General features: G+C 59.8%; 1 protein-coding gene across 1 annotated transcript in view; it reads right to left on the minus strand.

The window, feature by feature from the left end:
• Window positions 1-10,975, minus strand: part of STC2 (stanniocalcin 2) — a 14,990-nt gene extending 4,015 nt beyond the window's left edge. Inside the window, exons 1-3 of the mRNA XM_006097663.3 lie at window positions 9,681-10,975; window positions 7,497-7,639; window positions 4,649-4,860 (exon numbers count right to left, since the gene is read on the minus strand). Coding sequence (XP_006097725.1) covers window positions 4,649-4,860; window positions 7,497-7,639; window positions 9,681-9,831 — 506 coding nt within the window. The 5' untranslated portion in view covers window positions 9,832-10,975. The remainder of the gene's footprint in view (window positions 1-4,648; window positions 4,861-7,496; window positions 7,640-9,680) is intronic.
• Window positions 10,976-14,112: the final 3,137 nt, after the last annotated feature.

Here is a 14,112-nt window from a genome sequence, read left to right on the forward strand (position 1 = left end):
GGGGGGGGGGGGGGGGGTGTTTTTGGTAGGAAAGGAGGCGCTATTGCAGGTTTGGGACTGGAGGAGCCGCAGACTAGCCCCTGGCACATGGCGTCGGCCCGGCCAGCTGGCCTTGCTCTGGGTGTCGCTCCTCCAGACAAGCCTTCCCTGAGCCCAGCTCCCAAGACACATTCCCCCATGTCTGTGTTGGCCCCTAGTTTGGGCTCCTAGTGAAGAAGGGGGATCTGGGAAGTTCCTGGATGCACTCCCCCGTGCACCTGGAGAAGCCCGGACCCTGTGGGGAGGGCGGGGGAAGGCCACTTCCTGGGAGGGCGCGTCCCCGGAGTGCTGCCCTGTGTGGGAGGAGAGGCTGAGGAGCGGGGCTGGCTACCTGAGCATCTTCCCACCTGGGCTTTCCCAGAACTGGAGGTGAGGGCTGGCCTCGAGGGGCCGGTGGGTTTGGAATGGAAGCCAGCTGCCTGCGAAAGAAACAGGCTCGGCTCAGGAGGGGAGAGCCGGCCTCTCGGGCCATTCCAGCAGCCGCGGGTCTTTCTTGGGGGAAGGGGCAGGAGGAACGACCACCTCAGGCAAGCCTTCCTCCTGGGCCGGAGCTGCGTGCAGAAGGTGGGAGCGCTGTGCCTGCTTTTTAGATTTATGGGCCCAGCTGGGAAGAGGTGTCCCTGGTGACAGCCTCTCCTGGCCCAGTAGTCATATTAAACCTTTCTTACATCTCACTGGCCTCTTACCATCCCCAAGGCGGGGATGGAGTGTTGCCTGTGGCTCACCAGCATTCTCAAGAGAGCCAGCCCTCGGCCAGCAGTTTCTGGACCTCTCTGCCCATGAGCATCGCAGCTCGGGCGTCCCCTCGGGCAGGGACAGCGCTCTGGCCTGTGAGGTCACTTTGCAGGACCAAGACTTTTTCCCTGCGAGCCTGGCCCACCCGGGTGGTGGTATGACAGCCACTTACTCTTTTCTCTGCAAGTTGGCATTGGTGGCTGGGCAGACTGTGCTAAGGCTCGGGAAGCGGTTTATTGCCACTTTTATGAGTTAGTCCTCAAGTTGTAACTGAGTGAACGGTCCTCATCTCATAGATGGAAACATGGGTTCGAGGTGGGGAGAAGGGGGCCTTTGGAAGCTTCTGGGCCTGGGAAGCCTGGGGCTGGGCTGCGAGTGGAGGGGGGATGTTCTGGCGGATGGACCAGGCTGCCTTTAAGGCCTCCTTTATGCCTGGCTGATGGGCGGGGGCTTGAGCTCTCCCAGGCAGGCCCCTAACGGTGACGAGGACAGTGATGACACTGGTCTTCATGGGCTGAGCCAGGAGGGCGCAGGGCAACACAGGGAAAATGGTCAATTCGCGCTAGTTTCCTTCCGTCTCTTGAAAACTAGCTCCTGACTGCCTCAGGGAGCTCAAGTTCACCGAGTGCGTCCCCTGCGGCCGCCCTGAGCGTCCCTGCCACTTCTCTGGGGCTCCAGGAGCAAACTGCAGGGCTGAGCATGTCCGGCCTTTGGGGACACTACACTAACGCTCCTCTCCCAGTTGCTTTCCCCGGAGTAAGGGGAGGGCTGTCCTGGGATGGACACACTGCCTCTTGGCCTCCTTCGCCAGGGGGGTCGGCCTGCCAGATGCTCTCAGAACCCAAGGTGGACCTCGAAGGCCGGACCGACCAGCGAAGGCTGGACCTACCGGTGAAGGCTGGACCAGCCCGCGTGCTCCTGCCCGCCCTGAGCTGTGAACGGTGGGGGGGCGGGGCGTGTGCTAATCTAAGCTGCGCTCGGAGCTGGTGAGCTGGCGTGGTGCCTCCTCAGGCTGCAAGCTCGGCCGTGTCTCATGACAAAGCCCAGCTCTCTGATCTGGGTGTCAGTGAGGCTGAAGGAGGGTTAAAAATACTTAGCAGGAGACGAGCGCAGGGGACGGGCCTGGAGGCCGCCAGCACCCAGCGATAGGGTGAGTGGTGGCTGAGGTGGTTGCTATGGAGAAAGTGAGGTGAGAAGGGGTGAGAGGACCACTTCAACTTAACAGACAGTGTTTGGGGGTGATAGGGATGGGGTGGAAGAATGGGGGTGATGAAGATACTGGGGTGACTGTGATTTCGCTCCCTGTAAAGTGGAAAGCAAATTCAGCTCTCATTTCTCTTGTCTGTGGCCAATGCCACACATTCTTCAATGTCTTCTTGCTTTGGGGGGACTGAGCGCCTCTGCGCCCCAGTCAGTTAAGATGGTTACAAAACCTGAATGGGCTGCGGGAGGGGAGGCAGTGGGGGTCAGTGGGGAGCTGGCTTAGCAGGAGGCAGGGGGACTTGGGCCCGGGCAGTGAGTGTTCTTACAGGAGGCCCAGGCTTCCTTCCGGGGTGTGCCGCCTGCATTTCCATAGCGGACTGGGAGGGGGGTCACGAGGCTGTTCTTAATGATGTGAGGAGCCCTTCGGAAGTAAGGGTCCCCTGGCCTCATGGGCCACATTTCCCTGGAGGGGACTCCAGAGAGCCACAGTGCTTTGCTGCTTCTTAAATGTGAAGGCGGTGTGTGTGTGTGGGGGGGGGGGGGGGAAGGCTTTAAAACCTGCCGTTTTCTGCCCGGCCAGTATGGCTCAGTGGTTGAGTGTCGACCTGTGAACCAGGAGGTCACGGTTCGATTCCTGGTCAGGGCACATTCCCCAGGTTTCAGACTCGATCCCCAGTGGGGGGCGTGCAGGAGGCAGCCAATCCATGGTTCTCTCTCATCATTCATGTTTCTCTCTCTCTCCCTCTCCCTTCCTCTCTGAAATCAATAAATAGATATTAAAACAACAACAACAACAAAACCACAAAAAACCCCCCACAAGACTTTTCTCCAAAAAGACAGCCTCCTCGGCTCCGGGAACATATGACAGGCTTACAGACTAGCTCCCCGCCATCCATGCTCGGGCCAACATGCTGTCTCTATGGAATGCGGGTTCAGGACAAATGAACTCCCCAAGTTCCTCAGCCACACAGTGCCAGCATCTCCCGGGGTGTCTAGAAGGAAGGGCCGTCACAGCGCTCTCCTGGGGTCACGGGGATGCATTTGAGAAAAGGGGAAACCCAGGCCACAAGGGGGACCAGTGTACCTCTGGCAGGCCCAGTGCGGGGAGAGCGGGCCAGGAGCAAGGAGGTTTGGGCGTCTGTTCTGACAGCTGGCTTCAGGCATGCATCTCACCAAGTCCCCAGTTGGAAAGTAGAATCAAATCTCAGAGGGAGGCCTTTAAACCCTTGGCTTCACTCCTCCGCGGCTACATGGGGACCGTAAGCTGTCATGTTGGGAAAGATAGCTGAGAGGATCCAGGGAAAGTCCCTGGCCCCGGGCCTGGCCTGCTCAAAAGCCGATTTTATATCATTCTAGTTGTTACTGTTGATGCCGTTGCTGCTCGGCTTCTGCACAGGTGTTTGGGAGAATAAAAAGAATTTCTCAAGCCTTAGTGTAACTCGGAGAGAAGCATCCTTGTTTTGCTCTTGTCAGGAGCTGCCCGTGGAGAGATCCAAGGTGACTCTCACAATTCGAACACTCACCCGGGTGTGGCAAGATACCTAGATCCTCGTGACCAAGCGGAAAGTGACAGGAGGGTGTTGTCCCCCAGATCTAAGTGGTGTGGGTGGGGTGGGGAGCAGCCTGTTGAGAGACAGGCCGGGGGAAGGCATGCCACGGACCAAGGAGCAAGAGTTCATGAAATCCTACTGACTCGGCCCAGCGAGTCACTGTGCAAAGAGCAGCGGCACCGATGGGTCCGGGGCTGCTGAGCTAGGAGCTCGCTTTCTGGGCTCATTCCCGGAGGAAGGAGCCACGTCACTCAGGGGCCACGGGCCACGCTTCAGGCTCGCACAGCCCCGTCGCCCCAGGCTTCACCGCTCTGCAAGGGTTCGGATCCTAGCAATGGCATGTTTTTTCAGGAGTGAGATTTCCGGGGTTTATTACTGAATTTCAAGCCTTTGAATAAGTCAGTCTGTGTTTCCTCGCTTTGGCAGAAAGGTGTTTGGCTGATTAGAGTTTTTGACATTTGTTTTGCATTTTCCCTGGGAGGGCATTCATGTGCTTAGAGAAGGTGAGCTGGACTTTCTAAGGGCGAGGAGAGAGATGGAGGCAGGAAAAGAAAAGCTACTGCTCCCGGCACGTGGCCTGGAAGAGTGTAGTGTTGGGAGCCGGACTGCCTGGCTCGAATCCCGGCTTTGCCTCTCACTGCCTGTGACCTTTCCTTCCGTGAATCTCAGTTTTCTCATCTGTGAAATGGGCACGAGAATGGTTCCAGAACAGGGCTATTGTGAGGATCAAGTGAGAAGTTCACGGAAAGCGCTGAGCCCCATGCCTGGCCCTCGGAAAAAGCTGGGCAGGTGGTATTCGCTGCAGGGGGTGGGGGGGGGGGCTGCCGGGGCACCCACGGAGCTACCGGGGATACTCAGAGACCCCGTGGGTCCTGGCCGAGGGGAAGACGAAGGGCATTTCTGAATCCCACCCATTTCGTGCTTAGGAAAAGAGCTTCCTGTTTCTATTGCTTATGATTCTGAAACCGATGGTGCCAATTTCTTGCGCTTTTCCTGAAGGTCAACAGGAAAGGCAGTCCCAGGGGAGCCGGGCAGCTTTCAGAGGTAAACGCACCCCCGCCCCCGCCCCATCCGGTGGGAGAGGCCGGCCCTGCACAGGCCCAGACCCCAGGGCCACTCACTCGCGCAGCAGCAGGTCCTTGAAGTGGATCATCTCCACCATCACGCGGGTGTTGTCGCGGGCGGCCGCGCACAGGTCGTGCTTGAGGTAGCATTCCCGCTGCAGCTGCAGCACCATCTCCCTGATGGCCGGGCACTTCCGGCTGATGCAGCCGAACCTGTGCCGCAGGGCGTGGGCCTTACAGCGCAGGGCGTCTTTGATGAAGGACTTGCCCTGAGGGTGGAGAACAGAGGGGAGAGGGGGCGGGAGACAGGAGTCGGACAGGGGCCCTCTGGGGCTCACCCAGAGCTTTCTGACAACTGAACCCCCAGGCCCGGCTGCGGACGGACACCCTTGCAGGTGACAGGCTGGTGCTTCATCTGAGGTGTGTCCGGAGTGACGGGATACCTCTGGCATCTGGCCAGAGAGGCTGCCACTTGGGGAGACTCACAGGTCTGCCTCCTACCAGCATCCCTCGTGCTGGGGCTGCCGTGGCCACCTGTCCCCAAGGCAGACAGACCAGGCCGGCTGCTTTGTGGCAACTTTTCAGAGTCACAAGGGGACAGAAATCCCAAACTCCTTGGTGGTTCCCAGCAGCGTTTTCCCCAAGTAGAAGGTGCCTGCTTGTCCAAACCTCCCGCCGCCCCTCTGTCCTCTGAGCCCAGGAGTGACACCGAGGTGGGCCGCCGACTGGGCCTGTCCTGCCGCAGTGCCTCCCAGCACCCCAGCGCGCACTCTCGTCTCCCCGTTCTGGAAGGAGGAGCCCTCTTTTCCTCTTTGAAAGTGATTGACTCCTTTAAGCTGTTAGGATGGCTGCCTCTGAAGGCCCGCCTGGCACCGGGCCTGGTAGCGTCTGGCCCCGCGGCAGCCCCTCCCCCGGCCCGGCCTCGGAGAGGCGCAGGCAGCCAGGCATACATCTGGCCCGCACTTCTCTTTCCTGGCAACCCGGGAGGTTGCTCTCATCCTAGAAAGGAGACAGCTGTTGGGGGTGTGGAGGCGAGCCGGGCTGCAAGTTAGCTCCCTTACCAACCTCGGGGGCAGAGAGGCATTGTGGGATACCCACCCCACAATTACTATAGAAACGAGCTGTCCTTGGAGAGGTCACCCTGTTTTTAGACAGGCCCGGAAGGAGCGGAGTTGGGAAAGGAACCGGGTTTAGGTTGGGATTGGGAAGCCAGCCAGCACGGTTATTCCGGTTCTCTCCCTCAGAAGCCATCGAAATGTCTATGGATAGTGTCTAGTCACCCCGTCGGCCCCCCTCTCCCCTAACGCTCAGGGGGAGTCCAGTAGGATGGAGGGTAGGGCGTGCCAGCTCATGAAGTCCTTAGGCATCGAGAAGGGACTTGAAAGGGATGCTTCTAACCTGAGAACATACTCCTGTTGGAGAATCAAAGGGAAGATTAATTTATGCGAGTGCTGCGGCAATCTGCTCTCCGTATTCCTCCCTGACATCCCGTGGGATGGCCCTGCAACACAGGTCGTTCCTCCGGATTTCCCACTGCGTTTCCTAGTCCCAGTGAACCCGGCAGGGCCGCGTTAGCGGGGAGCCTCAAGGAGCCCAGAGGCACAGCCTCGTCGCTGCGGCGGTTTCTGTTTCCCCTCCGCCACCCCACATCCTCCGCGGGGTGGGCTGCAGCCGGCCGCATCCCTTTCTGGTTCCCAGGCATGGCTTTGTCAGGCTCTCCACAGGATGTCAGTGGATGGTGACTGGCGATGTTCATAAATCACCCCGAAACTGCTGGCCTCCTCCAAACGCTGTCATCACCCTCCGGGGAAGTGGGAGAGGAGGTTTAGGAGAGAGAATGACAGAGGGTTTCACGGGGGGTCTAGAGCAGGGTGGGGAACCTTTTTCCTGCCAAGGGCCATTGGGGTATTTATAACATCATTCGAGGGCCATACAAAATTGTCACCTTAAAAACTAGTCGGCTGTATTTGGTCAAACATTTAGTTAACTCACCCCTAATGCCTTGGCAGGGCCAGACCAAATGATTTCCCGGGCCTTATACGGCCCGCGGGCCGGACGTTCCCCACCCCTGGTCTATAGGCCAGCGAGGACACGAAGAAGGTGAGCCTCACGCCATCTGAAATGTATTCGGGTGGTCAGCACTGGAGCCCTCGGGTTGCTTGCGGGTTCTTTTCCCGCCCCACGCGACTGGGTTTGCCCTTGGGAGCCTGGCACCACCTAAGTGGGTCAGGCCCTGCCTATATTTATTATATAGAGCAAAACACCGTGTAGCATTACCAGCCTCACTCGGGGTTCTGACTTTTCAGGTTGGGGAGGAGGGGCTGCTGCTTAGGAGGAAGGTAAGCCTGCGGTTCTGGGGGCCCCGACTTCTCCATGCTGCCTGCTCACACACCCACTGGGGGAGGGTGGGTTTCTCCCAGCGCTGTGTCTCCCTATCCTTGCCCGTTGGGGAGAATAGCGTTTGGAATATATAATTGACGTCTCTGCCCTTCCCCCCTCAACCTCGCGCTCCTAACGTGATGGGCCTTGCAGAGCAGGTCCTGGGTGGCCTGAAACAGTCCCCTTACAGCGTTTATCATGGCCTTTGTCTTCTTGGCTAAGACTCCTCAGGTAATTGTTCAACGCGGCCTCCACGCCGCGTTGCCTGTGCAGACACAGGTTAAAAGTGGGGAAGGATTTAGCCTAGATGACAGCTCCAGATGCACAGGGCAGGAGTGGGAGACACTGCCCCCCTCTTCTCCCCCCCCCCCGCTCCCCCGCCGTTCCACCTAGAATGCCGCTTGCAGGTGATATAACGCACCACGGCCGAGCAGCTCAGGAAATCTGTTGTCAGGTCTTTCCAGTCACCATGTCATTCATGCTACCCCCAACCCCAGACATTCCCCGGGCTCTATATGGTGTTTACCTGGGCGTCAAATTTTCCAGCGTTGTGCAGGAAAGTCATGCAAATCCCATGCAAGCCCCGGATCTCACACGAGTTGTTCTCGAAACACTCAAACACGCCACAGCCCACATCGCCAGCGCTGACCAGGCAGTGCTGGATTTCCGCTGAAATGAGAGTTACACACAGAGCTATACAAAATCCTCAGCCCTGCTGCGGAATGCAGGAGGTTAGCTGAAATAAAAGTAACGACAAAAAAAAATTAAGGGGGGAAAAAAGTTAGAATGAATATCTCAGGATCTAAAAAGCCAGGGAAAGAAAATGTCACCATTTATTCTACTTATGAAAAATAGCCGTAGTTGTAAATATTTGTAAAAAATTAGCCAAACCTACGTTACAAAGACCACCACCTCATTTTTCTTCCTCCCCATCTTATTAAAGCGCTTGTGGGAGCTCGTAGCTTGAGAACAGAAGACAGTTCAGCTTTCCAAAGCCACAAAGTCTGATTTTAAATGATTAGCTTGCCCCTCTGTAGGCCATCAATGAAATGCCCTTCTCTACTTGGAGCTGGAAGCTGCTGCTATTGAATCCCAGTCATTTCCTTCCTGACCCCCAGATGCGAGCGTCCAGGGAGCACTTTCAATTCAGCCTTATGATTCAACACCTAAAAATCAAGACAAAGCTCCTATGAAGGCAGCGCCTCTGACCATGGCCTTAAGAACACCAGCCGCGGGAAACGGGTTTCGGAGCAGGCTGACATGGGGCAGAGTCAGATGGGGGCTGGCCTGCAGAAGCCCAACCTAGTAGTCAGAGCCTCCTTGTATTTATTTACTTTTTATATATTTTTATTGATTTCAGAGAGCGAGGGAGAAGGAGGGGAACATCAATGATGAGAGAGAATTGTTGATGGGCAGCAAGGGCCAGAGACTCCTTTTAAATAGAGATCCGGTTGAGATGCCACTTAATCCCCTAGAATCCTAGAGACTTGGTTTGCTGCCCTCCTTCGCAAAATGTGGCTCTAATTCCTCCCCCTGACAGGACAGATCCGAGGGAGTTAGCTGCCCTGCCACGCTTCTGTCCCCCCACCCCCGGAATTGCACGTCTTTAACCACAAAATTGCATCCAAAAAGTGTATTTTGGAGGAAGGAAGGGGTAGGAGTAGATAATCCGCATTCAGTGTAAAGCTACCGAGAGAAGGAGGGGCGTGTATTTGTTGAGAGTCACCAACTCCAGAGATTACGTTCAGTTTTCAGGGGAAGAGCTGGCGAGGGGGGAAGGGTGGGCGAGGGTCCCGGGAGGGGCGGGTGATCCCTCCCACGCGCCAGGCAGGAGCTCGCAGGGCCGGAGGCCGCTCGCTCGGGAGTTCCGGAGTTCCTGATGGGCACGCGTGCATTTCTGCTCGTGCGGGGAGCGCACGCCCGTCGCTGCCGGGTTCGCAGGTCCCTGAGGAAGGGGGAGCCGCCTGCAGCCTAGGAGACGCGGGCAGATTTCCTTTCTCTCCGGGAGCTGGGAAAGGGCCAGCCCCGTGCCCTGCACGCCGGGCTCTGCTCGGCAGCCGGGGAGCCCAGAGCCGGCTGAGCTGGGGCGGCGCACCGTGGGGCCGGGTCACCATTTCTTGCTGACCTGCCCCAGACAGGGCCGGTGGCCGCAGAAGTCTGCTCTGCACTACCCACCCCCCCTTCCGAAAGCAACGCGCCCCCCTCTCCCCGCCCCCAAGGAAAGTTCGCCAAGCAACATCTTGCCTACAAAGTTCTCGGATGTCGGGCATCTTTTGAGGAGGGGGGAGCCGTCCGGCCAGATGGGAGAGAAGTTCTCCCGGTGCAGCGGGCAGCCCGGCTCGGGACCCTCCGTGCCTCCCGCGGGGCGGCCGGGGCGGAGCAGGAAGCTTTGCATCAGCCAGGGGAGCCCGGGGTCGGCACCGGCCGTGCCAGGCGCTGCCTCGGTTACCCTCGGCCCGGGGAGGGCAGACAGCAACAAGTCCTGCCCCGGCGATTTCATCACCCGTCAGCACGTGCGGATTCCGGGCGTGCGGAGCCGGGCGCGGACCTGCCTCACCTCACGCTCTCCTTTGCCCGCCCCGCGCCGCCCCGGGAGTTTGGCACGGCCCTAGGTGGGCGCCCCGTGCCGGGCGAAGCAGCATTGGAGCGCTGCGGGGGTGCCTGGTGGGGTCCCCCAGCAACCCCCCGCCACGGGGGCGCACGTCCTTACCTGTGTTCTGCAGGGACAGGCGGCCTTTCTGCTGGGAGCCTCTGTCCTGCGGCCCCTCGGGCGGGTGGGTCGCGTCGGTGCCCCGCGCCGGGTCAAAGGTGGCCAGCACCAAAGCCAGGGTCACGAACTGGCCCAGCCGCTCGGCACACATCGTCCTCGGGGTAAACCTCCCGGCCGGAGACCTGGGATCTTTGTGCTCCCCTCCCCCCCTTCCTCCTCCTTCGCCGCTTCCCCTCCTCCTCCCACTTTCCCTGCTCGCTCGCCTTCTCCCTCCTCCTCGCGGCCGAGGCTGGATAGAGGTTACCCGGCGCCCTCCCGGAGCTCCCCGGAGAGCATGTGACCAGGCCGCCAGCAGCGCCGCGAGTGCCCGGCGACGGCAGGGATGGTGCCTCAAATATCCCTGGAAGCTCTGGTGTCACTTGAATGAAGGAGTCGAGCAGGTGTTGTCCCGGCCGCTGGACCAATCCGAGACCCCGGCCCGTTTGACAACACGGCCGGGGGGCGGGGCCTGCGCCCAACTACTCCGCGCCGAGCTCCGCGGGGTGCGCCCCACAAAGTTGCGGACCTGCTGGCCGACACGCGTGTGCGTGCGTGCGTGCGTGTGTGTGAGTGCGGTGAGCGCGGCCCGGGAGGCGTGCGCGTGTGCGGGGGCTCCGGGGCAATGGCCGCACCGGCTTAAAGACAAAAGCGAATCGCAGCTCCGGTGGCAACTAAAGAGGCGAGAGGGAGGGTCTGCCCTGGGACGGCGTCCCCCGGGCCCGGCTGGCTGCACACCCGCACCGGACCCGCCAAGTTTCCTCTCCCCGCCGTGTGAGCGGGAGACCCAGCCCCCAGCGCTGGGCAGACCGGAGGAGTTTCCTGGACCCCGGGATGCCAAGGGCAGACTGAGCACATATGGGAACTCCTGGCGTTGCGGCGCTTTGCGTTAAAAACCCCTCAAACTATTTAAGAGCAGAAGCACTAGGTGTAGGACTTGGCCCGAGCCACCGCCCAGCTCTCCCCGTTCTTCCTGGCCCGCGTGGTGGGTCGTGCCACACGGAGGGCGCTGCTTTCTCGCCTCTCCCCACTCCGGCTCGGCTGCGGGGACCCAGGTGACAGACGGGACTTGCATGGCTTCCACGTCGGCGGCAGGGAGGCCCAGGCGGCTCTGAGTTCGCCCCGCGGAGCATCGCTCGCCCTGGAGGTCGGAGCTTGAAAGGCAACTTTACTTGTCTCCAAACACTTCCATTTTCCCCCAGCGCTACTCACCACCCCGCTCCGGGTTCCCTGGACTCTCCGGCCATCTCATGGAAATGGTTAAAAAAAAAAATCCCCACCCCCAACGAAACCCATGAAAATTCTCCCCATCTTCTCTTTTCCTGTTAGAGCTCTCTCCCCAAGCACGCCCGCCCCTCGCCCCCCCCCCCCACCCCTCCGCCTTCTCCAGGGGCGCACGGCAGCAGGGAGAAGTTGGGCGCCTCGGAGCCTCTGCCCCCACCGTGTGTGTACGTGTGCCCGCTCACGTCTCCCGGCGCCGGGCCGGGACAGGAACGCTCCGGGCCCGGCAGTCCGATGGCGCAGCTGGGGGGCGCGCAGGGCTGGGGGAGGTGCCGCCCCGCCCTCCTGCCGGAGAACAGGTGAGCCCGGGTCCCAGCTCCCACCCCCTCCCCCGCCCGCCTCCCAGCCCGCGCCCTCTGCGGTAATGCGCCCGGGAGGTTTCATCACTCACCGCCCACGGCGCCTCGTCCCTGGGTCTCCACGGCAGGACGCACTGCGCGCCTCTTTGGGGCCGCCATGTGACGCGGTTGGGGGAGGGGGTGCGGAGACGTGCAGGCCGGGTCGTCCTCCTGGGCGCTGTGCCGCTGCCAGAGCTCCCCACCCAGGGTCCCGGCTGTGCTCTGGCATAGGCGAGGCAGAGGCGGGGGAGGGAGAGGGGGAGCAGGGGTGGCCCCCCGCTGGCTGCAGCTGACCAGCAAGTCCAGTGGCCCTGAATCGGGAGGAAGGAGAGGAGGGGGTGGGGAAGGCCCCTTCTGAATGGGCTCTCCCCGGGGGCTGCAGCGTCAGGAGCCACTGTCCACCACCCCTGCCCTACTTTCCGAGTCCCAATGAATGGTCACTTTGAAGGTCCGAGTCTGCAGCTGTGGCAAGAACTGACCACTCATGCCCATGATTCCAGTAGCAGTGCCTTCCTGCAGCCTCAGATCTTCTGTGGAAGCAGGTGGGGTACAGTACATGAACACAGGTGGTTCGCTTTGCTAACCTGCTTTTGTTGAGCACTGTTGGCATTAAAAACGGCATCTGGTCACCTGGTTCTCTGAGCAACAGCAATAGGAGAGGTCCAGACTGCGGGAGCCAGGCCACCTTCGCGGGATGCGGGCACTCGCGTCTACTTGATGGAGGGTGCTGGGGTACCTGGAGGCCTGGGCTCCTGCTTCCTCATGGCCTTCGCTCTGTACTGTCTTTGCCACCACGATGTCCTACGGCTGCCCTCAGAGTGAAAACATTCATCTCGAGGCAGTTTGCCCAGCCTCCCAGGGGACAGTTGTGTCTCCCACCTGAGCCACCTGCCCCTTTAGAAGTAAAAGACGAACGCCAGCTAGCCTTCGAGGTGTCGCAAGAATAGGCGCTAGTTCCTAAGGTTTTCTCCCCAGGCCACTTGGCCAGGGCCTGACATGCAGAGGAGAATACCCATCCCAGTCAGTCCCGTGGGAGCAGAGAACGTGCTGTGGAATCAGTGGGCCGTTTGCTGGGATTACCAGTCTAGGCCCCAGGCCCAGAATGGTGAACGGGTCATGATCTCCCCTCCCCATTCTTTCAGCTCTGTAACTCAGGCCTGGGTTGGCAGAGAGTGGCTGATGAGAGTGGGAGTGGAGAGGGGACAGGAACAACAGTAACACTGTAGTTATTCCAAAGCAAACGCGAATTGAGAACAGACACTGTGCCACACACGGCGCTTCGGGCTCTGGTGTCCGCCCTCGATGGGAATCGGGACTTGGGAGGAGCCGGGCCAGACCAGCTGGTGCTGCCCGGAGATTCAGCAGGGAGTCTGCCGGGATCAGCCCTCCTCAGTGTAAGACCCAACCAGCCTCCTGACACCCCAGGGCTTCTGTGGCTGATGCGTGGGACCCACGCATTGCTCGCTAACTCCGATTCACCAGTTAAAATCAGGCACTTCAGGAGTAGAGGGGACTTGGGCGGGACTTGGGAAGGCAAGGGGATACTGACAAGGAGGGGTAGGGAAAGAGAGGGGGCATCCCAGGAGGCAGGACCAGCAGGGATCAATGCTGGAGGGGAGATGGGGGGCTTGTGTCTGGAATAGGGTTGTTGACTTTGGTGTTAAACTGGAAGGCAAGGTGGGCAAGGGCGTCCGGGGCCCTGCTGTCAGGGCCTTTGGGACAGACCTGTGCTCACCATGCAAGACCTTGTCCTCATCATGACGGCATTTAAGGGGACGGCAGGGGCTCTTAGCTCGGGTTCCTTCTGGAATCAGGAAACGTGCTGACGTCGGAAGGATACGGAGGAGAGGAATGAGGTCTTCATCTGGACTCCATGTGGGTTGGGATCCTCGACGGCACAGAAGGTGCTCTTGCTCGGGCGTGAGCAGGTGGGGCCGTGGAGGATGCGGCAGTTGTGGGAGGGAGGCAATGACGTGTAGGTTGATCTGTGCTGCCTAGTGCAGGTTTTCTGTGAGTTCTCAGCCTGGGTGGGTAACGTGGCTTCCACGTGGAGCGTGCCTCCTACTGCAGGCCCTGCCCCCTTGGGGTGACTGTCTGGGCTGATGGCACCACCTCATGGTCAGCGAGGGAACTGTCTGACCAAACAGTGGACTCTCCTCTCTCCCTGACTCCAGGGCCTGGGGCACTAATATTGGGTCTCCTGCCTTCTCCTCGATTGTCTTAGCGAATCAGTCCATGCTGATTTAGGCAGACTTCTCACAACCACGCGATGTAATCGCCCATCCGGGAAATCCCTGTCCACCTTTTTTGCTTTTTCTCCCCATTCTTTGCTACCTTCCCAGGTGAGCCCCCAATCTACCCTCCTCACGGCTCCTTTGCATCACGCCGGTGTGGAGGGGATGAGGAAAGGCATCCCCGTGAAATTGGAAAAGACAGAAGAGCCCACTGCTGTGATAGGCTCCAGGCTTCTTGAAAGCCTATGAGGTCCCCACCTTCCCCCTCTGTCTTCTTTCATTAAACCGGCGGTTCATGAGATGGAATTCAGGAGGAAGAGGGTGTGTTCAGTGTGCGGGCACGTTGGTCAGGGCCGCGACAACATCGCTTCCTACCAGCGTTGACTGTGCGAGTCCAGGGCGTCGACAACACCCTGAGCGGGGAAGGCCGCTGTCGGGCTGGGCTGCTGGGGAAGGCTCATCACTTACCATGTTGCTCATCGGAGGGAGCTATATTCCGAGTTTCCCCAGAGGGCCGACTCCCAGCGTTTGGGAACCACCACC

The sequence above is a fragment of the Myotis lucifugus genome, unplaced genomic scaffold (genome assembly GCF_000147115.1).
Source record: "Myotis lucifugus unplaced genomic scaffold, Myoluc2.0 scaffold_208, whole genome shotgun sequence".
Lineage (NCBI taxonomy): Eukaryota > Metazoa > Chordata > Mammalia > Chiroptera > Vespertilionidae > Myotis > Myotis lucifugus.